Source organism: Hibiscus syriacus, unplaced genomic scaffold, assembly GCF_006381635.1.
Source record: "Hibiscus syriacus cultivar Baekdansim isolate YM2019G1 unplaced genomic scaffold, ASM638163v2 tig00110332_pilon, whole genome shotgun sequence".
NCBI lineage: Eukaryota > Viridiplantae > Streptophyta > Magnoliopsida > Malvales > Malvaceae > Hibiscus > Hibiscus syriacus.
In genome coordinates, this window is record NW_024062688.1 from 6,901,300 (window position 1) to 6,929,215 (window position 27,916).

The following is a 27,916-nucleotide window of genomic DNA, read 5'->3' on the forward strand; positions in this document are numbered from 1 at the left end:
GAATTAACGAAAGATATGATCGACTTTAATTCATTACTTGATGTCAAAATTTAACATAAATATATACATTTATTATTATTGAATAGGTATGGCTGAACACTGAATGCTAACCCAAACCCAAATTATGTAAAAGTATTATTCAATAAGTACGTAGTGAACTTGAAGCATTTCTCTATATATTTGTTAACAGCAAACATTACATCACGTAGCCGCCATCATAAATGCAAAAGAAATTATGTAAGGTAAATTGCTCTGCTCTGCTCATAGTAAACAAGCTTTAAAACCCTTCTCCAATTCCTCTGCATTCAAGTTCTTCCCAATGAACACAATCTTGTTTGCTCTGGGTTCGTCCGGCCCCCATAACCGGTCCGGTGAACCTTGGAATATGTCATGAACTCCCTGTTCATTCCACATCATCAAAACAAAACATAATTAATCCACCACTCTCCTATCAACTCAACAAACCCTAATTTTTTTTACTTCAGTTTAACTTGGCAATAGGATGACAGATATAGCAGCTGACAATAACAAGACAACCAGACGAATGAAAGCACCATTCTTTTCTCACCTGAAAGACGAACCTCTCATCCATACCCTGCACAGAAAGAAGACCTTTCATCCGATAAATGTCCTCGCTACGTTCCAACACCAATGTACCAAGCCATATGTTAGCCTGCAGGATAATGGCGGAAGTAAATAAAACCAACGATGAAAGGTTTTAAGTCTTTAACCTAAACGGCTTCCAATAATAATGAAACAAATTCCAAAGCACCTAGACCTACTGAGACGGGAGAAATCTCATTTTAAACTAAACAGGCAAGTTCATTGGTTTATAATATAGGATCATAACGATCTCATGTAGTGTCAGAGGTATATTGTGCATTAAAACAAACCTTCTCGAGATCTAAGCTCCCTTCACAAACTATGCTGACAGAGGAAACTCCTGGGTCATGAGTATGGTCATGATCATGATCATGATGGTCTGCATTCAAAAGTGCAAGATGTTATCTTCAGAATAAGTAGAAGAGTATGGCTTCGACCTGTTGATATGATATCTGTAAAATTAACAAGCATGCATAACCATATCCATATTCCCTTGCCTACGAAAAACCCAAAAAAGGAGGGCATAAATTAGTAGCATAAGCCTAGAAACTAATGACAAACTATGAGTGGGGATGGCAATAGGGAGATATGAGATCCCTTGCAAATGGAATTTGGGGTGTTATACAGAATTAAGAACTATTTGTGTATCTCGGAAAGCTAAAATATTAGATTTTGTGAGCTCTAGTTCCTACGAGATAAAGCCTGGCACTATTGGTAACCAACAGCATGAAAGAAGACTTCAAACAGAATCATTATAGAGAATTATAGATAAAGCCTGGCCCTGTTGATGATAAGCTAATCTCATTTCTTCTTGAATCTAAAACCTGCCTATTTCTCTAAAATCCAAACTTCAGATTTGGATACACAAAAGTATCGATATGACATTGCTCAAGTGCCAAATCTAAATCAAGCCAGAATTTCAAAAGTTCAAGATTCAGATGGACAGATTTGAAGAGATGAATATGCATATCTGCAGTTTGATGATAATATGGCCACCCTATATGGAAACCTTGTACCTAGTTGATAGTGCGACAAATTAGGTGGTGACAGGAGTAGCAACCAGCCAGAGGATTCTTTATAGCTGATTCTTCTTTTAGCAATTTGACTACTCAGCAATAGTTTAAACTTATTCATGCTCCTATCATTTTCCACCAACTAAATCAATTTGGTGACAACCACATATTTAATCAAGTCGATAGGTGAATCTGTAATTCACAAATTTTCATGAAAAATTAAGATTACACATTTGACATTTTGCACAAGTCACTGCCTGATTTATTAGTGTAATTAAAGGACAAAGCAAGGCTTCTATCTATATGCTAAACTGAAATCAATTCAAAAAAGAAGTGATGTAAACAACAAAGCATGCTGCAGATTAAAAGAAGAAAGCAACCCACATAACTATAGAAAACAAAATTAAACCAAATACCACTTTCGAGAACAGTGGACATATACTATTGCTTATAAAGACAAGCATGGAAAAAATGAAAACCTTAAAGCATATGCAATTGGTATCATAACAAATAAATTTACCATGTTCATGGCCGTGTTCATGAAGATGATGATCGTGGTCATGAAGATGATGATCGTGGTCATGATCATGATGGTGATGGTGAGCATGATCTTCTTTTGTACCTTCATCATTGACAGAACTCTCAATCCTGGCAAGATTTAAGCACAAAAGTTAGTCAACAACAAAAACTTGGGGGTGATAAATAAACAGCCAATAATTCAAAGAAAATGGATAATCATCAATAGTAAAATTTATACATAATGCTGATGACACGGATGAAGCTAAATATTGTCCACTAGCAATATATGCATGAACAATCCAATAGATCCAGGGAAGATTCAGTCTAGAAATTCTAATAGTATTGGAAAATAGAACAAATAACTCTCTGAGTAGTGACAGATTGTTCGATGGGTGAGGGCGTAAACTGCATAGAGGCACCAAGAGGTAGCCAGTCAGATCACTAGACAAATGTTACAGGGACAGCCTATAAAAGCGATACATGAACCAAATATAAAAAATGTGAACTCATGTATCAAAGAGCTTTGACATAGGTAACTGTACTCAGCGTCAAATGCTTTTCTTCTTTTTCTCTATGCATAATAACTAATGATTGTGAGAGTGATATGAACCCATCACTCTCGTGCGCATAATGTATGGTAATACCTATAAAGAGTTCCAGAAAATATGACTCAACCACAAAAGACTATTCTATCAGCAATTGTATATAATTTGATAGCGTGGCTGGAGTTCAAAAGTTGATCAGCCACTACAGAGGCAAACTTAGGCACTATAATAGGAAACCTGTAGTAACTTAATCCATTCTAGTTTCTTAAATCATATGATGCCTTTACACCTATTATCCTCAATCCCTATTCTAAGCCCTCCTTTTTTTAAGGGGGAACACATCGAATTTTAGAAGTTTAAGCCTAAATCATGTTATATTTCTTCCTTATCCCTCTTGAGAAAACCAAGGCAAGTTATTTGCATAAATCCATCTTGACATGAAAAACAACTGCAAAGGTTCCACTGCAGGGGGGAATGCATTCAATGTCTGTCCATTAATAGCAAAGGACAAGAAGCTTAAATGCCAAACAGAAAAAAGCAACATAATCTATTCTGCTAAATAGGTCAGCAGTTGGTGGCAATAATTCCTCTGCTAATCAGAAAATTAGGAAGATGGAGAACTAAACACTAAAGTCACTTTACTTCACTGAAGTAGAAATGTAAAATATAGAAAATAGTCAGCAAATCACCTTCCGATTACCCTACTTTTACATTTTTCAGATGCCTAACCAACTAATTAGTTCCTATAGGCTGTCTGACATCCTTAACAATCACGGCAATAAAGACCATACATTAACCAATATACAGATAAATTACATGAAAGTCTTAATCTTCCTCAAATCCAGAGAAATATTTCAGCATAAGGGTCAACAACAACCCCATTCTGAATCACAATTTTCTTATTTAAAAAAGAAGATAAAAAACCCCCAGAACCCTTCCATCTGATCACGACTGGAACAAACAAGAGATCAATGAGAGACAATGTAGAGTATTCTTCAACGGGAAAACACACAGTTAGACATAGGGTTCACAGATAAATCATCATACAGAGGAATGCTTGTCAAACTATTTCTCAATAAGGTAAGGACAAATACGAAGCATTAGAGAAACATTTCCGAATGTCTCAACCTGCCGTTCTCCCTTCCCCTTTTTCAAATAAAAAGGAAAGAAAGGAAGAGATAAGAAGAAAAATGATGGGATTAATTAAAACATTGATTTTAGCATCCATAATGTAATGTAACACTAAAATGGTTTCAAAGAGGCAGTATTCAATGAAATAATTTCTCAAAATGGAAAAGAAGCTCAGATGGCAGATCTAAGGCCAAATCAAAGAGTGGAGGAGATATAGTTTAAGGGGGAAACAGCAGTAAATTAATAAAATTAGGTCCGAACAAACAAGTAAGAAAGATGGAACTTTAGAAAACTTAGGGTTATAAAAACCTCTAGTTTCTTTCTCTTAATTCAAGAAAATTATAATAATAATCTTGTGGCTATAAATCTTTTACAGCTTTTGTATACTAGGGATACTAATAAAGTTATAGTCATATTCCTAGATTTAAACCCTGAAGATAACTAATAGCCCTAGCGCTAGATTGAAACCCTAAGATATCTTATAATCTTAGCCATCCATAATGTCTCATAATTAATAAATATAACTGAAGCAAAAAAATAATATAAAATAATTAAAGCTCCTATGTCAGGAGCAACACTTTGTGCTCAACAAAAATGGAACATGATTACGATAAAATTGAAAAACAACAACACTGGAATTATTTACTATAATCTTTGTACCAACAATGGAGCTACTAAATAAGAGCAGAAAACAACCTCTCCAAATCAAAGCCTCCTATCCCAAGAACATACTCCAAGTCAACTTTTCCAAACTCTGTGCGCTTGAGATGAGCCATACCATTAATGTTCTGCAACCATCTTCAATTAGAACAATGCAAACTAAATAACACATCACATCCTAAGTTGCAATAAAATTATTTAATAGAAATAGGCAGAAAACGCACCCTTATCCGCTTTACCAAGGATACAATTTCTGGCTCGCCAACAAGATCGGTCTATCAGAAGAACAGATAATCATATCAGCTAGCCATTAGAAAACCAAATTCAATATAACACCTAAAATCTTTGAACACATCCTCTTAAGAGTTCTATGAGCAAAATATGGTGGAGGTGGCTTTAAAGAACCAAAGAATCAGATAAATGAATAAAGCTGTCTTTCGAAATGTTGTACAAATTCAACATGGTTTCAAGTAAATAAGACATATGGCAGGCTGTGGGCGGGAATATTAGGCAATGGTTTTGGGTCAAAATTCAAGATAATTAAATAAGTTCAATCATGTTTTGTTTTGATATTGAGTGATTCTAGACTAATGTGTAACCGAGTGCATTTCACATAAAAAAATATGGTCATCATAAGTACCTTGTTTACAATTATGCGGTCAGCATAAGCAATTTTCTACTGCCTCATTGACTACTCCCTTTGGTTTGACCTCATCCAGATGAAAGCCCACATGTTTGGCATCAACTAAAGTTACAACATCATCTAACTTGACATCGTTGAAAACCTGATCTTCCGCATAAAATGTCTGGATGATTGGTGCAGGATTTGCCAGTCCTGATAAGGTGAATATGGAATGTAAAAGAAAACATAGTAACTCCTCATGCTCAAACTAAGGGAAAATCTAAGATATACATCAATTCCAATAACCCAAACAAATAGAAATAAAGAATAAATATTCTCTTTTTAAAAAAATTCATAGGTCATTTGAAGAAAATTCCAACCTGTAGTCTCAATTACAATATGGTCAAATTTCCCTTTCTTCTTATTGACTAGCTCTGCAATCATCCTCACAAGATCGCCCCTTACAGTACAGCAGAGACAGCCATTGTTAAGCATGACTATGTCCTCAGCCCCAGCAGATTTAGCAGCGACAAGAGAGCCATCGATATCTACTTCGCCAAACTGATATGTTCAATATGAAAATATAAGAGTTAATAACTATAAATTATGCATTAATATCTCACCCATTCTAACGTTTTTCCAAAAGACTGACTATTGTGAACCATTAATACAGCAGAATCGAACTCAATACCTCATTCTCTATCACTGCTATACGCTTCCCATGATCTGCAGTCAAGATGTGATTGAGTAATGTTGTCTGTTCCACAACACAACACAAAGGTTGAAACACATAATACGACCAAATCAATAACTTTAAAATAGAAGCTGAGTTCCTATCATCATTGCTGACCGATAATATAACAATTTTAGTCAATAAACTGGAATGTTAAACGAATACAAAAGGGAGCGAGTCTTCATATGTTGATATATAGAACCTATGGCAAGAATGTTCTGAATTTCAAATTCGGGAAGAGTTAATAAATATTGTATAAGTCACAAATGAAAAACCTGGCAATTATTTCATATCTATATTTTCCACCAAGGTAAATTCCGTTTCCCCTTAGCAGAATCAGATTAAACCCAGTAATCAAAATTTTGAACTTTAACGACCATTTAGACCTTTGATAACGCAGTTATTACCTTGCCAGAACCCAAAAAGCCGGTGATTATGGTGGCGGGAATACGATTATCAGGCGGGATTTTAGTAGAAACGTCGGAATCCTCGATTTGTGGAGTAGTAGCGGCGGTGGCGGATACAGAGAACCGGCCGCAGCGCATAGCTTTGGAGCTTGATAAAACAGTGCGAGGAAAAGAGGACAACGTTTTGGAAGAAATGGAGCAGGTATGGATAGTGGAGGGTTTGAAGAAGAGAGGGATAACTCCGGAGAGTAGTGAGGTAGGAGGGCGGCGGCCGCCGCCGCAACGGGTGGTGAAGTTGATGAAAGTTGTGGCGATATCCATTGACAGCGTCGCCATTTATTTGTTTGGTTGGTTTTAGGAAGGGAAAGAGAGGGAAATTTGGCTTATCTTCGTTTTTATCTAAGGGGTTTTATATATTTCTTTTCAGTTTAGCCCTTTGGTTCTTGTAATTTTGTGTTCCGTTCACCACACCGGATTCACATTTCTTTCATAGTAGGATCAGATAGATAAATTACAGGCTTGAGGGGTTTATAAAGCCCTAAATCTTTCATAACAAACCAGTTCATAATTTTTTTCAGTTACGTAAAATTTAGGTAAGGGGTGGCTATCTCAATCAAGGTCAGGACTGTAACATCCCAAACTATGGGTTAGTGACTAAATTGTAAAATTTTAGAATTTGGTTATTAAAGTGAAAAAGTTGAAAAGTTTAATGATTTATTTGAAAATAATGTATAAAGGGTTATTGATAATTATTAAAAGAATTAAAGGGCAAAATGACCATTTGACTTGAAAATAATATATAGGCATGTGAGGATAAGGATGAGGAGATATTTTCTCCCATTCATCATCTTCTTCTTCATGTACGAGAGAAAGAGAGAGTCAAGCTTGCAAAGGTAAGTTTTCGAATTAGTTAATTATTTGTTGATTTAAAGGTTGGGTTTTGATCATTAGATGATAACTAAGCTTAAGGAAAACTTAATTTGTCTTAAAATCAAAAGATGAATAAGTTATGAAAGATTAAAGAAAATGAGTTTTTAAGTGAATTTTTGGAAAAAAGTTGATAAGTTGAATTTGAAACTAAATTTGACTTGCCATCAACTTAATCAAGAGATATGAAGTGATCGAATTGGATTTAGAGCATCTTGAAAATTTAGTATGATTATTGATTTCCATATGGAAGATGTAATTTTTAAGGTTAAAGGTGTATTGAATAAGTAGAAATTAGTTTAAGTATATGTACTTGAGTTAATAATAGAAAAGGGAATGAAACATGAAGAATTTTAATGAAGAGTTATGGGATTTTCGGGTAAAATGAGTTTATAATTGGCAGGTGTATCGATGCACAATGAGTGTAACCGATGCACTAAGACAAAATTTGAAGGTGCATCGATGCATTAAGGGGTGCATCGATGCATGGAAATTTCGAAGCTGTTTTAAGTATCGATGCACTATGGGTGCATCGATACACCCCTAAAGGAAAAATAGAATTTTGGTTCATTAAATTAGCCTAAGTTATTAATACCAAGTTATAAGGTTTAGGCTTCTGAAAAATCGTCTTGAAATTATGTTTATGTAGATATTAAGCTTAAACAAATTCTGGAACAATCAAAGAATTATGATCAAATCAAAGCAAGGCTAAGGTGAGTGCAATTTAATTGTACTTAAGTTATTGATCAAACATTGGCTTGCGATAAGCCAATGACAAAAGTTATTATGGTAAAGATTAATTTCTAAAATGTATGTGATCTTTATGTGTACATGAATATATGAAAAATATGATATCAACTATGTGATATGCATGCTATGTTATCTTATGTGTTATGTAAGGTATATATGAATATATGTGAACAATATATGACATATGTATATAAACAAAGGAAAAATTCTATAAGTTATATGAAACAAGTTATGTGATTCTATGCAAAGTAATATGAAATATGTGGCATATAAATATGCAGCACATGATACATGTTATATGATATGAACCTATGTGATTATGTGAGAAAGAATATATGGCTATGAGAAGACATAAGAACAAGGTATAAGCTATGTGACATGTGAATATGATTCATATGAAAATGTTCTACGTGTAACTAAACTATGTGATGATGTGAATATGTGATAATTATAAAAGATAATGCACATGTTATGTGTCATGAGATCTAGAGGTATAGTTGGCATGCCAAGAGTCGAGGGTATACGCGGTCATTCGGGATAATTCTATGTGGTCCTTCGGAACATATATGTAATTTCGTGGAACATGAATGTGGTACTTCGGTACACTTATTTGGTCCATTGTATTATGTATATGGTTCTTAAGGAGTGGTCTTTCGGGACAAATGATGGCCCTTCGGGACATTTCTACGCGGTCATTCGGGACAAATATTCAGTGCCCCTAGTGGGAATTTATACGAGTTGTGGTGACAGTATTTGTGCACAACCTCAATGTACTCGAATACCTTAAGTTCTCAAAAATGTACATGGGCTAATAAAGAGACGATAACTAATACAATACATATGATGTATATGTTTTGGTGATATGAAATATGTTACATGAATTATATGATATTAAATGTGTTATATGATAATGATAGAAATCATGATAATGAGGGTATATGTGCATGTATGCATTTTGATATATGAAATGTTTTATGATTTTTATTATATGTTTTATATGTCTCACTAAGTCTATGACTTAGCGTGTGATTGTTTCACGTTTAGGTTCTGAGAAGAGGAATATTGATAAGAGTTGTGCAAGACATACCAGTTCTCATTTCCAAAGATCATATCATAAAAGAAATGTATATTATGTATTTTGTAAGGATGATAATGGTTGACATGTATACAAAGTCGATAAATTAAGTATTTATGCTCTAATTGAGTTTTATAATGTTTTTAACGTATTTATGTAAATATAACTGCATAATGGTAAAAGATTATATTTTTATGAATTTATTCGTATTTTTACGAAGTTACTGTAGCAGTGCATCGATACATAATTTATATTCGAATTTTTACTGTTCATCACTGTTTATACGGTATTGTTCACTATTCATACCTTATTTTACTGTTCATAAAACGTGTATTTTCTTAAACTGGTTATAACAAATATGATTCAACAATATATTATCATATTTTCTTAAAAAAAGTTCAAATATTTGGATATTTTGTAAGAATATTGTTTTTAAAAGTCAATATGACATCTCGGACTCGTATTCGGGTCGGATAAGGGTTGAGTGTTACATTTAATGGTATCAGAGCTACGGTTTAACCGATTCTAGGCTAAAAACGAAGTCAAAAGTGTTTTAAAAAATATACATGCCAACACAAAGTGAAAAATTTTATGATCTGATAGTGTAAGGAGTATATTGTCTTGATAATAGAGTTATATGTATGATTATAAGAGTTTTCAAAGTGAAGCACAAGGCAATAGACTGAAGGTAATAGCATTCACCTGCCCTGGCCAGGCAGAGAGAATAGAGAAAACCTCAGGGAGTGCTTGTACAAGATTAGAGAATGTTTTATGATGTTGAATGATATTATAATGTGTTTTCAATTTTATACTTCTATAATTCATAGAATGAAGGTATCGAAAAGAGTTAAGAGCGCCCGATTTTAAGGGTGAATTTGAATAAGGTTCTATTGTTACAGACCTTTAATTAAATGATATGAAGATAATGTTAGAAGGTTTTTATTTCTCCAAAGTGGAGAAGTTAAATTGAGTAGTTTCGTTACTACGTGGGCAATCTAGAAGTATGGTGGACAAATGTCACCATAAGAATGTTAATAGATCAAGTGACGTGGTTATCGTTTGTAGAAGAGTTCAAGAATAAGTACATGGATGATCAGTTCATAAAACAAATGAAGTTCGAATATATGAGCTTGAAGTAAGGGAATTACACATGCATGTGTATGAGTATAAGTTTAATAAGTTAAGCAGATGTAATGACGAGTTGATTCTGATTAAGAAGGATAAAAAGGATACCGATAATTGATTGTTTAGGGCTTGCGCCTTAAATTAAAAGAGTGTTATTGGTTTTGAAATTGTTCTCATTTCAAGAAATGGTTAATCGCGTTAAAGCTCTAGAGAAATCTCATAATGAAAGGATTGGAGAATAAAAATCTCAAACGATTAAGAAAATTAGTGCTTCATAAAGTTAAGCACCATCAAAGAAATATAGAGATTATGGTTTTCAACTTTAAACCAGATATGAATTAGTTGTATTCTCCGCTAGAGAATAAAGCCAATCAGTTTAGACATATTGGAAATTATAGTATTAAAGGAACTTTATCGTTCTGAAATAGAATAGTTTCTTCATAGCATGAGCAAGATAAAGTGGAAGAGATTGATGTTAAGTGGAGAATATTAAAAGATTAAGGAGGGGTTTAAGAATATGTATATCAGTGATAAGTTATAAGACAAAGGTAAATGGAATGGTTGAATTCGAACCAAATGAATTATATTATGGACGAGTGAGAATAAAGGTTTGATGAGTGAAGGAAATAGCAAATGAATTCTTTTGACTGGAAAAAATATATTTATATGGATAGTTTGATGAAGGTTTATGTTTTGATTGAAAGAAATTAGTTGAATAATAAAGTAATGTGATAGAGAATGTATTAAAGTTAAAAGATTTGTATGTTTGGCGGAAACTAAGGATGGATAGAAAAGTGAAAAGGATAAAGAAGGAAAAATATAAATGATATGAAAGAAATGTAAAAGCATAAGGGAAAATGGTAATGAAAGAATTAAAGTAATGAAGTGAGGATTATGATAGCATGAAAGATTTATTGAAGAGGTGATATGTGAAAAGGAATATTAGACGTGTAAATAATATTATGTATAAGCAAGAGTGTGGATATGATAAGAGATTTGCATTATAGATGGAAAGAGTTAGTGATGGCTAAAAAAAATTATGTGATGGAAATGTATTGGAATTATAAGATAATGTTAGGTATGATAACCAAATATGAAACAGATTCGAATACAGTGTATATTTTAATTATGTAATATGATGTAGTGAAGGAGATAAGGATTTGAATGTTCAAGAGAAGATAAAGAGTAATAGAAAAGGTTGAGAATTCGTTGAATAATTTATTAGATAAAGGAAGTTATAACGTTTGATTTTGAAATAGATGAATAGTATTATGTGTGAGTAAAAGTGAAATGACATTTTTGGGAGAAGAACGGAAAATTTAGGAGGTGAAGAAAGACTAAAATAATAGAAATTTTATACAAAAAGGATTAAATTTATTTAGTTATTTTGGATTAAGATAAAAAATTATAAAATATATAAATTTTGAGGACTAAATTTGTTATTGTATTAGGTCAAAACACAATTCATCTAAGGGTAAGTACACCCAGATACACTTAATTATGAATTTAGTAATAAATATGTTATTTTTTCTTATAAGCTATGAACGCTGAACAAGTCATCCAATTAAAATATTATTATGAATCAATCATAAAAATGGAATAAACATCAAATGTGGCATGATATAATAATATTGTTAGTCTTAAAAACTTATAAATTCTATCGATTTTGCCATATTTAAAACAATTCAATAATCATATTTTAAACTTCTATCGATTCATTTTTTTTTCTACAATAATATCAAGCCGAATTAGCATATTTAATCAAAGCAATAGTTGGATAACTGTATTATGCTATCAAACAGTAACAAGTTACTGTTATACTATTATTATATTAGAAAATAATATAACAATTTGGGAGAAGAAGTAACTTAGGATAAGAAAATAAAGACTAAAATGATTATTATTTTTAAATATGAAGGATTAATTTAGGTTAAGATCAAATTGATAAAAATGTATAAATTTTAGCGATTAAAATTATTATTATATCAAGTCACATCACTATTTTATCTAATATTTATAATGGAGTGAATTCTTTATAATAGTACTTTAATTATCTTATTCATAGTTTATAGAAACAAATAACATATTTGTTACTAAACTCATAATTAACTTTAAATTATAGTTTCCCTAATATTTAATAACCGAGTTACTTGTTTATAACAATATTTTAATTGAGTAACCTACTTATAACTTTTAGAAAAAGAAGACTGATTTATTGCCAAATCTATAATTAAGCGACGTTGAATGTAATTTACCCAAAATTTTATCCAAAGCCTACAATCTTTGATCTCTTTATCATTTTAGATAAACCCAACCAAAACTAATAACAAAAAAATGAAAATAAAAGTGGGAGTGGAAGTGGGACCTTATTTCTCTAGTGGGACCCACCAAAATTTTATCTCCTTCCATCTTTTCCCTATCATTTCAGTGTACCTAATTCCGAACCAAAACCCTATATACACGTGTCAACCATCGTTTGGTTTTAAATCTGCTTCGGGTACTAGCCACGTTGCTCCTATTTGCTAATTACTCTCTTTTCTACCTTTTTCTTCATTTTACACAATTGTCTCTCTTTCTCTCAGTTTTTTCCACCACTGATTAAATTCCTATTTTCTTTGATTCTTTTATATATGTAGAAAACTATGACATGCCTTTCATCATGATAAGCTACTGACAGAGAATATTTTTTTTCTTTTTCGTAGAATTGTTTTTGGCCATTCGTTTCTGTTTGTTTGTGTTTTTTTGACGAGAAGATGATCGTTATCGGCTGAAATTGTACGGTTTTTAGGCTTTTCGTCCTTGAAAATTGATGCTTAAACTGTGATTCTTTTTAGCTTTATCCCATTTTTTGGTTAGATTTTTATTATGAGACCTCTTCAGTTATTTTCGAGAGAAAACGGAACTTTTCCTTGTTGCAGGAAACTGGAAATGTTTTCTGATTATCGGAGTATGATTTGACGTTCATATCCCCCTGTTTATATTTATTAATTTATTTAACTTCTCTATTCTTCTTTCTAATAATAATAGCATTTCGCCTCATGCTTCTTTTGGCTTGAGGACTGAAAATAGTGGGGGAGTTTCTTTCCTTTTTTTATTCTGTGTGTGTTTTGAATACTTGTTGTCTAGACTAACAGATTGGAGTTTTAGTTTTTTAATTAGAAAATACGACAAACAAAACAGTGGAATAAATTTTAATTTTTACAGAACAAGTTGAAAGAGCTTGATTTTCAGTGAGAACATGTATGGATAAAAAGTATTTTAAAAATTGAAAGGAAAGCTTAAAATTTACATTTACCTTATTTGGAAGAACATCTGATTAATTGTAGTGCCGTCTAGTTATAAAAGTCATGCAATTGTGTTTGAAACCACAAGCTTTCTTTTGTTCAAGAAAAGAAAAAAAAACTGATACTTCGTCAGCTATTTAATAGAGGCTTTATGTTAGGCACTTCTGTTTTCTTTCTTTTTTCAATCTAAAATGAAATCCAACTTTTGGTTATTTATATTTACCAATTTGCTTTGTATTAATTATATTTAGTATGATTGTGCTCTGGAATAATATGATAAAATATACACAATCTTTTGTTGCATTACTCTAACTGTTGGTATATCTATGCCTTACTATCTTTGATCGTAAAGCTTTTCATACTAATAAATCTATTCTGTGGATTATCCGTGAACTGTAATATGATTGTTGGATAAATAAAACTTAATCCCTTAATGATTAGTAAAAGAAAAGCAGTTAAAATGAAACCCAAAGAATAATACTATAAAGGAGAGTACATTTGCTAATATCCTTGTAGATAGCAATGTAATAAGTTATAGTGTTTATCCAGCTTGAGGCTCAAATAGTTTACCTGTTTCAGGAAAAAGTTTTTCTTTTCTTTCTAATGAATGTTTTATCCTTATCCAATCCACTCTAAGAATTGGTGTGAGCGATTAACATATTTTTGATGATCGTGTCAACTGAATGCTTATTCTACTGTTGTCTTTCATTTTCACAGGGCAAAGTGAAGTGTGTTAATAGTTTCGGTAATTGAACAGATCGGTGGTCATCACAAGGTATTTCCTTAATGGGGGGAGCTTGTTCTAGGAAAAGGGACCAGTTGGAAAATGAAGATGGTTTACATAGAGGGGTTTCTGGAAGATATTGCAAAAGTGGAAGTTCAAAGTGGTTGGCGACAACTTTTTCTAGACCAGTTGTGGAAATCCAAAGGGAAAAAGGAAAAGGTCCATCACTTATGGAATTATGCACTTATAAAATACGGGAGGTATAGCTAGCTTAGACCTTGCTTCTTTTGCAAATCCTTACTTGTGTCTGAATGATCTTCTAAGCTTGGTTCATGAGCAGGATGTTAACAAATACGGTTCATTCTCAATGCTTCCAAGAGATCTGAGTCAGCTGATCTTTAATGAACTAATAATTTCTCAATGTCTGACTGATGTTTCTCTTGAAGCTTTTCGAGATTGTGCTCTTCAGGTAACCAGTTAGCAAGTCAAATATCAAAATCTGTCGATGATTTACTTAATTTTTTTATCAGTCTAGTTGAACTGAGTGTATCTTCTTTGCTACAGGACCTGTACCTGGGAGATTATCCTGGGGTTAATGACAACTGGATGGATGTGATCTCTTCACAAGGCTCATCTTTGCTTGCACTGGACCTCTCAAGTTCTGATGTCACTGATTCTGGTTTGATATATCTCAAAGATTGTGATCATCTTCAAGCTTTAAATTTAAATTATTGTGACCAGATTTCCAACCATGGGCTACAACACATCAGCGGTAATCTTTTAATGCCTTACTATTCTTGTCTAGTCAAATGCCAAATTTCTGTTATAGGTGAAATGATTAATTAGCACTGATTGCAATCTGTGGTGAGACATAACTATGCGAATCTGGAATATGGTTTTTTGCCAAACTAAAATTTATCATTCTCAAGTACTCTGTTTCCATTCCGCCTTCCTATCTGGGTTCTCTTTACTGCTTTCTTTTAATTAGCATTTAAACATTTTACATTTCATGGTATTTTTCTATGGGACATGTAACACAAAATCTTTCAGGTCTCTCAAATTTGACCAGTCTGAGCTTTCGAAGGAACAGTGCGATTACTGCTCAAGGAATGAGTGCCTTCTCTGGCCTAGTGAACTTGTTGAAGTTGGACCTTGAAAAATGTCCTGGGATTCATGGGGGGCTTGTTCATATTAAAGGTAATTTTTTCCTTTGGAGGTAGTTTATTCTTATGACTTGTATGATTTCCCTCGTCTCTCTCTCTCCCCCCCCCCCCCCGGGTATTCTTAAACATGATTTTGCATTCCAGCCCTTTCTTGCACTGTGCCCAAGGCAAAAAGCTCTTTGTAGGAACACATTTCGGAATGGTAGCATTGTGGGCATTCTTAACCCCTTCCCCCACTTTCTCTGTGTACTGGGGTGCACGGTGGCAGAGCAGGATCTTAGTTTTGATTAGTTGTTGGGCTCTCAAAGTTCTATCTACAGTAGTTACTACGTTTGAATAACAAAGAAATGTATAAAAGGATGAGTTTGCGGTGTCTCTGGCCCTTAACTACTTAGCATATAATGAAATGTATTTTCTGTGGCTTCTATTTGCATGATGAATGTGGATTCTTGAACAATTGTGTAATATTTGGCTGATGAGCACTATTTATAAATTCACAGGTTTGACGAAGTTAGAGTCTCTTAATATTAAATGGTGTAATTCCATAACAGATGTTGATATGAAGACACTCTCAGGTGATTATTTCGTTGCCATTTCCATTTAGTAGTTTTTTTTTCATGCTATGTTACTGGACTCTGTCTGATATGGGTATGTTCAAAGCCCCCCCAACCCCCCAACCAAATACTTGCATCCAAATATATGTTAGTCATAGGATTGAACACTAGAACTTTTGTAAAAATGAAGAGTTTGAATAACATAGTTTTCCAGAACATTTATTTTCACTCAACTCTCCTTCCCTTTGTCTGTCTCATGAATATAGTTGTATAATGTCTATATTTTTTCTATTAATATATATTTCTTTTATCATCCCAGAAAGAAGTTTGTGTAACTTATCTGACAGTCGGCTAATAATTATGTGCGTGTGACCGTGTGTGTTAATATACATATGTTTCCAATAATTTGATTGTATTCTTATTATAGGACCTATAAATTGCTCAATATATGCATACCTTTCAAATGCCATCTCTGGCAGTAGAATTCTTCCGTTCTCTTGAGTCTTGACCTCTAGTTGGCTATATATGTTTCCCAACAATTCCAACTCTATTACCTTTTTAATAGGATCCAACTGTTCAGACCTGTACATATCTATTAAGGTACATCTTTATTTGATAAGATCATTGCATTTCAACTTTCAATAGGCACTCAAAGAATTGTACACTTTTTGAAAGTATTTTCTCTCTTTTGATTGCCTTTCACCTCTATTTTTGCTTTTCCTTTTTGTGCTAATGCATAAGATTTCTCGTCATGTTTTAGGGCTTACAAACTTGAAAAGCTTACAGATATCCTGCAGTAAGGTCACAGATTTCGGCATAACCTATTTAAAAGGTACCTTGCCAGTTCTTTCTATCTCACTTGCTATCATTTCCATGAAAAAAAAAGTTGCTATCATGAATTAGTATGAAAAAGAATTTTTCATCTAAGACTGCTAGTTTGTTGTTGTTGGATTATTGTGCCTGTGAGAGGATTTTATTATTGTACTGCATGGTGTGGAATGTTATGCTGAAGTTATCATTCAACTAAGAATATACATCGTGCCAACAAACCTTGGCCTATTAGTCTAGTTGGGGGTTTCTACATAATTCTTTCAAAAATTATAGCCAGAAGGTTAAGCTTGTGCATTAATGATGTTATAAGTCCATCGCAATTCGCTTTTATACTGAGGAGACACATTTTGGGTTGCTCGTTTATAGCAAATGAAGGCATTGATTGTTGGAAGAAAAAAGGATTGAAGGGAGTTGTTTTTAAGGTGGATTTTAAAAGAGCCTTTGATTCAGTTGATTGGAGGATCTTGCTGAAAATAATGACTAAAATGGGGTTTGGAGCTAGATGGAGTTCTTGGATGTACAAGTGTGTTTCAACAGCTTCCATTTCAGTTTTGGTAAATGGCACACCTACGGAGAAAATTCACACTACTAGAGGTTTAAGGCAGGGCTGCTCATTATCTCCTTTGTTGTTTAATTTGGGAGGGGAATTGCTACATTTAATGTTGGTGAAAGTAGTGGATAAGGGGCTGTTTTCGGGTTTTGAATTAGGTTCTAATGATCTCTCTTTCATGTTATCTCATTTGCAATTTGCGGATGACTTAATAATCTTTAGCAAGGCTTCTATTCATGATTTGGCGAATATTAGAAGGGTGCTCTTAATTTATGAACTGCTAGTAGTTCTGAAGTTGAATCTGACTAAGAGCAGAATTTTTGGAATTAATGTGGGGGAGGAGGAGTTAGCTTCATGGGCCACGGAAATAGGGTGTGTAAGGGGAGATTTTCCATCGGAGTACTTAGGCCTTCCGTTGGGGGCCAAGAGGAATTCATTTTCCCTTTGGGAAACGGTGGTACAAAAATTCTATAATAGTTTGGCTGGTTGGAAGGCCAAGTCTTTATCTCTAGCTGGAAGGGCAGTCTTGGTTAAATCGGTGTTGTGATCTCTTCCAATTTACTACCTTTCTATCTTTCGGATCCCTATTACGGTACTCAATAAACTAAACTCTATCATGGCATCGTTTCTATGGGGGGATCAACAGAAAAAAAAGAACATTCATTGGATCAAATGGGAATTGGTGTGTAAGCCAAAGAAGTTGGGGGGTTTAGGGATTCCGAATCTGTTGCTATTAAATAGGGCTCTTATGGGGAAATGGGTGTGAAAATTTGCTGCAGAGTAAAAATATTGGTGGAAATCAGTTGTGTGTTGTGTTTACAATATGGATCCTAATTCAATGATGACCCGGAATACTTGGACAGCTCGTACTTCTTGGATTTGGAGAGGAGTTGTTAAGAACTTCTTTTCAAGTGATGCTTTTGGGGACTGTTTTAGAGAAAATGTGTGTTAGAGCTGGAAATGGAGAAACAGTGCAGTTTTGGCATGATGTATGGTTGGGTTCGGTTTCTCTGAAAGATAGGTTTCCAAGGTTATTTGCTCTTTCAAATAACAAAGAGGGTAAGGTTGCAAAATTCAGATTGTATAACTATTCGGGTTGGGTTTGGGATATTCAAACAAGAAGGAATTTGGTGGATTGGGAGGTTGAGCAGTGGCTGCAAATTATCTCTCTGTTGAATAGCTCTTCATTATAACTATTAGAGGAAGATTGTTAGATTTGGTTGGGAAATGGAGAGGGCTATTTTACTACAAAATCATGCATGAAAATTTATTTTGATAGAGAGGGTAATGATGATTTAGAAGGTAATTGGGAAATGTATGTTTGGAAAGGAGTAGCTCCACCACGAGTGGAACCTTTTGTTTGGCAACTTGCTCATCATAGAGTTGCGGTGAAAGAGGAACTGCTGAAGAGAGGCGTTACAGGGGTTGAAGACACTGTCTGCCCATTGTGTAAGAAGTGCATTGAGTCGGTCTCACATTTATTTCTGCATTGTGATGTGGTATGGGATTTGTGGGCTAAATTTTTAAAGTTATGGAATGTTTTATTTGTGATTCCTGGTAAGTTGATGGATTTCTTAATTGCATGGGATGACCTAGTTCCGAGATCTCACATATGGAAGTTTATTCCAAGAGCAATGTTGTGGTCTGTTTGGAAATGTAGGAATGAGGTGAATTTTAATAATGGGAAGGTAGATTCTGCGCTATTGTTCTTTATTACACGATTCATAATTGTTTCTTGATTTGAAACTTCATTTAAGGATGTTCATATTCATTTTGATTCTTTGATGGGGGATTTAAAATTAGCGGATCAGCATGGTAATATGAAAAAGAGGTCTCTTCCTTCTTCTAAGTGGAGTCCTTCTCCGGAAGGGTTCTTAAAAGTTAACGTAGATGGTGCAATGGTTAAAGGTTGGGATAAGTGTGGAATAGGTGGCTTGATTAGGGATGGCAGTGGTTCGGTGCTTGGGACGTTTTCAGAGAAGGTAGGGGGAGGTCCTCCTTTACTCGCAGAACTATTGGCGATAAATAGAGGGTTGATTCTTATTGATGAAGGTGAGTACTTTCCAAGTCAGAGGTTCATTTTGGAATCGGATTCTTCTAATGCTCTGAAGTGGATTAATAATCCGAACCTTAGTACTACTTTGTTTCAATCCTTGGTAAGGGATATAGCTACCATTGTGGAGAGGAAGGGTATTATCATGAGGCATATTTCGAGAGCAGCAAATTGGGAAGCGGATGAATTAGCTAAAGCTGGTATAGGTTGATTTTTAAGTTTGTGTAATGCTTAAAGGTGTTATGCCTTGGTTATTTTTATTAAGGGAGTATCAGGGTGTGTTATGTTTATAGAACTATGGATAATTTGTTATGTAAGGAGTTGTTAGTTGTTGAGTTGTGGAGGTGTATTGTTGTTCTCATTAATAAAAGTTAGAGGCGCTCTTTTCCTCCTTCCAATGTCCTTCATGTTATGTTTGTAACATGTAGGATATGAAGGGGGTTTTTAATGAGGCCTTATTCTATCAAAAAAAAAGTCAAAATTTTTAAACCTTTTAAGTATGTAGGTTGAATGATACAGAATAAATGTCTTTCCTTTTTTCTTAAAAATACTTCCTATTATTACTTTGGGAATCATTGATTTATTTTATATTTAATCTTGTTTATTTTTATGTAATCTGTGATGCATTGAAATTTTGTTCTATGACAACTGTATTTGTGCTAACATTTTATACTTTCAATGTTCTTCACCATAATTTTGGCGGTGGTGTCGTTGACCTGTGTATATTATATGTCTGTTCAATTTAATAGTTAACACTCGACCATTTTCTACTTATTGTCAGGTTATAGGAATTATGGAATTGGTTGTTACTGATTATTAAACTTCTATTCCTTGAAATTCTCTATACTTTCAAATCTGTTTCAGGCCTGCAAAAGCTTTCTATTTTGAACTTGGAGGGCTGCCCGGTTACTGCTTCATGCCTGGATTCTCTTTCTGGTATATATTCTTGGCATGCATATTGCAATCGTTTTCCTCTTAAACTGATTGTATCAGGAGCTGCTGACTGCAATTTTGCTTTTGCATTAAAAGTTGATGTTTCATTTAAATCATCTTTGTGCTTTTCTTTTCCAATTTTAATATTTTCCTGCTGATGACAGAAATTTGTGCATTTTCATTTTAGAAACTAGTTTTTGTAATCTCCTGATGGTCTTCCTTCTTTCAACATACATCATGTCATTCTGAGGAAATATTCAAAATGATTGATTGGCCTTAGAAACTCTACTTGCGTCTTCTTTTGATTACTTTGTCTTCTACAATAAACATGATATTGACTTGGCCTTTTTACTTTGCACAGTTCTTGCATCTCTGTTATATTTGAATCTTAGCAGGTGCAATTTCTCTGATGATGGATGTGAGAGGTTTTCTAGTAAGTTGGTTTCATGCTTTTCCCATTACGCATATGTAAAAATTCTTAGATGGCGTTTGGCTTATGGCATTTTTTTGTTTTGACAGAGCTAGGTAATCTGAAGATATTAAACTTGGGTTTCAATGACATCAGTGATTCAAGCTTGATACATCTGAAAGGTGTTCTTCCTCTTCCCTTGTGTTGTTTGACAGAATATTGATCTATATAATGTCTTTGCTTCATATATGCGTGTTCCTTATTTTGGAGGACTGATAATAAAGTGGATATAATGGAATAAAAATTATTTATCTAAATAATGAGTGGTTATTCTTTGCAAAACATATAATAGGATCTCGTGATATGGTTTTCTTTGTGAAATTTGTTCCATGTTTTTTAGTGGTGGTTGCTATCCATAATTTGATTTTTTTTTTGCTTGGATCCAGGTTTGACAAATTTAGAGAGCTTGAACTTGGATTCATGTAGAATTGGTGATGATGGGCTGGTTCATTTGTCAGGTGGTTGGTCTAACTGCTATCATCTTTCTGTGTATCTATTTGTTCATTTTGAAGTAGAATTAAATAAATTTAATTTAAATGTTTTACCTACCTTATTTTTCTTCTGCTGTGGGAGGATTGGCATCTTCATTAAACCATCCAATTACCTCAGCTCATAATATTTCTCTGCTATCTTACCAAAAAAAAAGACGACAGTGGCTGAAAACAACCGCTTTCGTTTGTTTAGGTCTTCAACAATTGAAATGTTTGGAGTTGTCTGATACTGAAGTTGGAAGCAATGGCCTTCGCCATCTTTCTGGTTAGATATCCTCCTTTCTCATAGTATGACATTCTCTATATTTTGCAGTTGCTGTTAATTTCTGTTTCTAGTTTTGGTGGTAAAGTGCTTCTTCAACTCTTTTTTTTGCATATAATTATTTTCTTGATTTGATTCTCTGTTATCGCTACCCTGATTTGCTATCCTCCTTTGGAAGCCTTCTCAAAACTCAGATGATTATACATGGAATTTTTTTGAAAACAATTGAAGGCACCTATGTTAGACATATACCTGGATCTGGCATTCTCATATGAGTCCGAATAACAGCATTGTTCATTTAGTAGTCTGAGGAGCTTTAATCATTGAATAAGCATATAAAACTGATATCTTCTCAAACAATTGATTCTTATATGTGATCATCCGATTTCTTTTGGTTTACTTGTAGGTTTGGTTAATCTGGAGAGCATAAACCTGTCATTTACTGGAGTTACAGATGGTGGTTTAAGAAAATTGTCTGGACTCTCATCTCTGAAATCACTCAACCTGGATTCTCGTCAAATCACAGATGCCGGACTTGCAGCTCTTACCAGTATGACTGTTCGGAGTGCCTATTTCAGTTCTTTGAATTGGCCTTTTAGTTCTTTAACATGATTCATTGTGAAATAATATGTCCGTGTTTCTAGTGAATGCGTCTAAAATCCTGTCAACAAGAAACATAATTTTCTACTGATCTTAATGCTCTACTAATGCAGCGAAGCATCTAGTTATCTTGTAGAAACCTTGGATCATGTGCATATTATTAATCGTACATTCAGCGTTGAAGATTTTGTTTATCTGGTGTTTTCTTCTTTTGAAACAGGTTTGACTGGACTGACTCATCTTGATCTTTTCGGAGCTCGTATCACTGATTCAGGGACAAACTATCTGCGAAGTATGACACGACACTTTGTATTTTGAATTTCCTTTCGAAAACAAGAAATATTCAACTTTCTAGTTTCTCAAAATGGCGAAGAACCAATATATTGATAAGTTTAGCTTGTAAGGTGTTAAGGTTGGCTATGTTTTTTACTTGGGCACATTTTGTTTTCGACATGTTTTTTTTGTTAATGATTCGATTGTTATGGTAAGGAGTATGTATAACAAAGATTTAAACACCTATTTGCATGCAATATATCATCTTTTGTGCTCTCATAGTGACCTGAACACTTTCGGACTAACTTTACATTTGATGTGTTTTCTTTTGAAGAATTAATCCAACTGTTCGCTTACTTAACAGACTTAAAGAATTTGCGCTCCTTGGAAATATGCGGCGGAGGATTAACCGATGCTGGAGTGAAGAATATCAAAGATCTTTCATCCCTGTCATTGCTAAATCTGTCACAGAACTGTTACCTCACGGATAAAGCATTGGAGATGATTTCCGGTATGGCTGCGACTTACACAATCTTTTCTTTCTGTTCGGGGGAGGGTAATATGTTGAGATTGGATTTTCATTATCCTTTAAGCGTTCATATCCAGAGACGAGAATGGAGGAATGATCCTCCAGTGGTGTGGAAAAACTTATACCTGTACCAACCTTCACTCCCGAGTCCAGATAACATAAGATACGTCGCGATGAATGAGGTCGGCATTGTAGACTAACTGCACTTACATATGAAATGCAGGGCTGACAGGATTGGTCTCATTGAATGTTTCGAATTCTCGAATAACAAGTGCAGGATTGCGACATTTAAAGGCACTGAAGAATTTAAGATCTCTGAACATGGAGTCTTGCAAGGTCAGTGCGAACGACATCAAGAAGCTCCAATCATCTCACCTCCACCATCTAGTGAACTTCCGCCCCGAGTAAATTCCATTGGCGGCGTCTGTATATTATGTGAACATCTTTTATTTTACTTATCTATGTTTAGACAAGGGTTATGGCAGATGTTTGTATATTATGCCATCGGGTTTGAATGTATGGGGCATGAATACGCATGTATGTCCGATATTTGTATTTATGTCTGAACTTGTGTCGACACAACATAAAAATTGACCCGACCCTTCAGGAGCCGATTTGATAATGTCCTTTGGGTGATATTGTGCTGATTCTATCTATGAATTAATGATATTCAACTATTAAATTATGTATTTCTAATTTTAATTATTGTTCACAAATCTTTCAACCAGCGTTGGTTTTAATTTGATCGTTTTAATTTTTATGTCTTTGAACCATGCCTCGTAGATTTATATTTTTTAGATTTAATTTTCAATCTTGACTGAAACAATAATATTAAATCTGAGAAGATAAATTTTAATTTAAAAATATATAAGAACTAAAATCGAAGAAATTATAGTATAAGGGCTAAATATATAAATTATTCATAATATAAGAACTAGTGATAGAATTTGACCAGTTATAAAATAATCCAACTCATATATTAGTTTAACTAATTTTATCATTTAAGTTTATTATATAAAGTTTAAAAAACAACCTTTTTTAGAATAAAGACTTTTTTTATTTTAAAATAATTATCATTCATTATAAGATTTTTTTAGAAATGGTTAAATAATTTAGGGTAAATTACGCATTTAGTAGTTAAAATATCAATTTTAATTCGGTTTAATACTTAAACTTTCAATTTTTTCAAAATCATACTTAACATTTAGTTTTTATTTCATTCTAGTACTTCGTCATTAAAAATTTAATCACAATGCATTTTTAAGGTAAATTACATCAGTTATCCCTCAACTATCTTCTCACTCCTATTTTGTTATTAAAGTTTAAAATTTTTCATTTAACTACTCAACTTTCAAATTGCTCATATTTTAATCACTCTAATTTAGTTTATTAATAATTTTTGTTACATAATATTTTTTATTATTTTATTAATATATAATTCAAAATAAAAATAAATTTAAAAGTTAGAGTGACTAAATTAGGAGTAATTTGAAAACTAAGTAATTAATTTAAAAAATTAAATTTTAGTGACCAAAATAAAAATAAGAAGATAGTTAAGCTATAAATGATAAAATTTACCCGTAAAAAAGTGCTATGCAAATCAATGTTAAGTTTTTATGGGACTAAAATAAAATAAAAACAAAAATATTATACATAATTTTTAAAAATAAAAATTTAAATATTAAAATAAATTAAAACTAATAATTTAACGTAATATATCCAATAATTTAATAATAATAACGGCAGAACACCGCAAAGTGATAAATGTGGAGTTTTAGATCTAAGTTGAAGACCTGACGTGGCAAAATGGAAAATTCTGTCTAAAAGTATCTCCTCCAATGGCAACTACTTTATTTCCAAACAAATTGCTCTTTCATCCTCTGTTTCTCCTCCACACAAAGGATCCCAAAACGTTGACCCACCACGGATCTGCTGCTTTTCTCTTTGAACCCCTTTCAAAATCCATTCATTTCAATTCAATTCCATTTCTTTGTAAGTTCTTCAATCTCTGCATTCGATTTTTTTCTGAGAGTTGTTTGCAAAGTTTCAAGCTTTCTTTTAGCGATTCATTTGTTTTAGAATGGATAGTTATTATTCAGCTATACCCAGAGGCTCCTATGTAGAATTACAAATGCAAAATGAGCATCTGGACTTTAGATCCCAACAGAAATCTCTCCTTTCTGATGATGGGAACCGGGTAAGCTACCCCAAGGTCGCTGATGAGTATGATGATCTTAACGATGATGATCATGATGTTGTTGATGTAGATCTTGATGATTATTCCCTTGTTCAAGGTAAATCCGATACTGAGTCTGGTATTTCTGGTGCTGTTTTTAACTTGACCACCTCCATTATTGGTGCGGGAATCATGGCTTTACCTGCCACTATGAAGGTTCTTGGTTTTTTTTTGGGGATTTTTTTTTTATAATCCTGATTGGCATTTTGTCCGAAATGAGTGTCGAGATGTTGATTAGGTATGCTGTTTCTTGTAAAGCTAGATCTTATGGGGAAGTTGTGCAGATTGCAATGGGAAGAACTGCTAGGGTTTTGTCTGAGATTTGCATCATTGTCAACAATGGAGGTGTTTTGATAGTTTATTTAATTATTATGGGTGATGTTATGTCCGGTTCGGTTCGTCATGTTGGGGTTTTCGATCAGTGGTTAGGACATGGCTATTGGGATCACAGGAAGTTGATCTTGGCTGTGGTGGTTGTTTTTCTTGCTCCGCTTTGCGTGTTAAATCGGATCGATTCATTGAGCATGACATCGGCTGCCTTGGTTGCTCTCGCTGTTGTTTTTGTCGTGGTTTGCTTTGCTGTTGCATTCTTTAAGCTCATGGAAGGGAAAATTGATCCTCCAAGGATGACCCCAGATCTCGGGTCGAAAATGGCAATTTGGGAGTTCATAGTAGTTATACCTGTTATGACAAATGCTTATGTTTGTCATTTCAATATTCAACCTATATATAACGAGCTTGAAGGCCGATCTCCGCAGAAGATGAATCGGGTTGGAAGGATCACTACTGCTATTTGTGTTGGAGTCTATGCCTCAACAGCAATATCAGGGTATTTGCTATTTGGGAAGGACACTGAAGGTGATTTCTTGACCAACTTTGATAGGGATCTTGGAATTCATTTTAGCACTGCTTTGAATTATATCGTCAGGGTCGGTTACATTCTTCATTTGGTTCTGGTTTTTCCTGTTATCCACTTTTCCCTACGACAGACCGTGGATAGCTTGGTGTTCGAGGGATCAGCTCCTCTAGCAGAGAGTCGGAAAAGATCTTTGGCATTAACAATAATATTGTTAATGCTTATTTATGTCGGATCTACTATGATCCCGAATATATGGACAGCTTTCAAATTTACAGGAGCAACAACAGCTGTTTCACTTGGTTTTACGTTCCCCGCTCTCATTGCATTGAGGCTAAGTAAGCTGGATGAGAGGCTGAGGTTGAGCCGAGTAGAATTTTCTTTGTCATGGTTGATGTTAATATTGGCTATAATAGTTAGCATTGCCGGGACAATCGGAAATATTTATACTATTCAAAGTGAATCTGAATGGTTGATTGGGAAGAGTTTCGTACGTGTTTTCCTAAGGTATCGTTGGTTAATCTGTTTCTATGTTGCTTTGCTTGCTTGATAGCTGATAGAAAATCCGATGGTTATTGTTATGCATTTTGTTGAGGTGCCGGTACACGGGAAGCCCGGATGGTTCAAATATGCATTGATACACTGCCTTTTAATGCTTTTCAGAGCAACCGCGACAGGTTACTCGGCGTACGATGAGGACTTGGAAGGATACCGAATGGACCCTCATCCCATGTAAGTTTTGCGACTTTACAAATTGAACAACGCTACGGATATTCATAGATACAATATTCATCTTGAACAAAAGATTTGGGTGTAAGTATTTGGTGTAGGAAAAATATTGCCAGTGATTTATTATTGCTTGACATTCTTATTTGGAGGAAGAGTTATTTTTGCTTCTAGAGAAAAGCTCTGCGATGTACTGTTATAAACGAAAACTGTAGTTGTTGCTTCCTTGATGAAATGCAAATGATATTTTATTAGATGGTCTGGAATTCGTTCGGATTCAACGAGACGCAAAATCCCATAGAGCTGCTTCGCACCTATACGTACATGGCATACCTAGTTTTTACACGTGACCTTGAGTCGGCTCGGTTGTGATGTCTTTGTTGGAAAGATGTGGTTTGATGCAGGTGAAATGTAGTGCATTGTTAATTTCTTATTGATAAGCTACCGGAAAGTAAGATGATGTTTTCATTAAGAAACGTTGTATGCATGTATGGCGTCTCTTTCGGTTTCTGCTTTCCATGCCTTTCTTTTAACTTCAAGAAATGAATGTGATTTACATTGATCTTTTTAATGCTCCATTAGTCACCCCAAGTCTTAGCATATTTAAATGGTTAGCAGTCCAGTTTTAAAAATTTATACTTTCGTCACTAATATTGTTGACTTCGAATTTTGCGACCGACTGAATGTTGACACTAATACATATGATTAGTATAATAATAAATTTAATCTTGTATGTTTAGACTTGTAATTAAGGATGTTAATTTGGTGAAACCCACTCCACTTGGCGTTCTCAGATGAGAAAAATAAGAAACACGAGCATCATCTCTTTCTATCCTATAAATGTATTTTTTTGGGAAAGATAAGTCGTCGTTTATTTCAATGAGGTGAAGGTTGGGGTCGTAAACCTTGACCTCGTTAAAAAATCTCTCCCATAACAGTACACCATAAAACCGCTTGCCTTTCCCGACATAAAATAGCATTTAGGACAGTTTGACAGACGGACCAAACTTTAGCATTTCCACCCTGCGATTAATGCCAGATGCGAGTCTATCAGCATCCATATTCTGATTCCTATTAATAGAGACTAAGCTTGCTGCCTACTTGGATGCAATCTGACACAAGATCTTTGAAGATGACTTCATTTCGGCTCTTCCACACAGACCATGTTATTGCGCAGAACGCCATAATCCAATAAGGTTCCATATTGGAAGCGGGCTACAGCCAATCCACGATTCTAGAAAGCTAAAAAGCACACTGGATATTTCATAGCTT

General features: G+C 34.0%; 1 protein-coding gene and 2 pseudogenes across 1 annotated transcript; 2 read left to right on the forward strand and 1 right to left on the reverse strand.

The window, feature by feature from the left end:
• Positions 1–203: 203 nt before the first annotated feature.
• On the reverse strand, positions 204–26,208 carry LOC120119619 (annotated as a pseudogene).
• LOC120119621 (leucine-rich repeat-containing G-protein coupled receptor 4-like) lies at positions 12,731–23,503 on the forward strand. The gene is made up of 16 exons (XM_039139432.1): positions 12,731–12,885; positions 14,112–14,378; positions 14,459–14,587; positions 14,683–14,890; positions 15,169–15,315; positions 15,782–15,856; positions 16,596–16,667; positions 20,134–20,205; positions 20,564–20,635; positions 20,722–20,793; positions 21,058–21,129; positions 21,356–21,427; positions 21,831–21,974; positions 22,245–22,316; positions 22,662–22,808; positions 23,050–23,503. The coding sequence occupies exons 2-16, from the start codon at positions 14,181–14,183 to the stop codon at positions 23,232–23,234; spliced, it is 1,737 nt and encodes a 578-aa protein (XP_038995363.1). The 5' UTR covers positions 12,731–12,885; positions 14,112–14,180; the 3' UTR covers positions 23,235–23,503.
• LOC120119618 lies at positions 24,628–27,051 on the forward strand (annotated as a pseudogene).
• Positions 27,052–27,916: the final 865 nt, after the last annotated feature.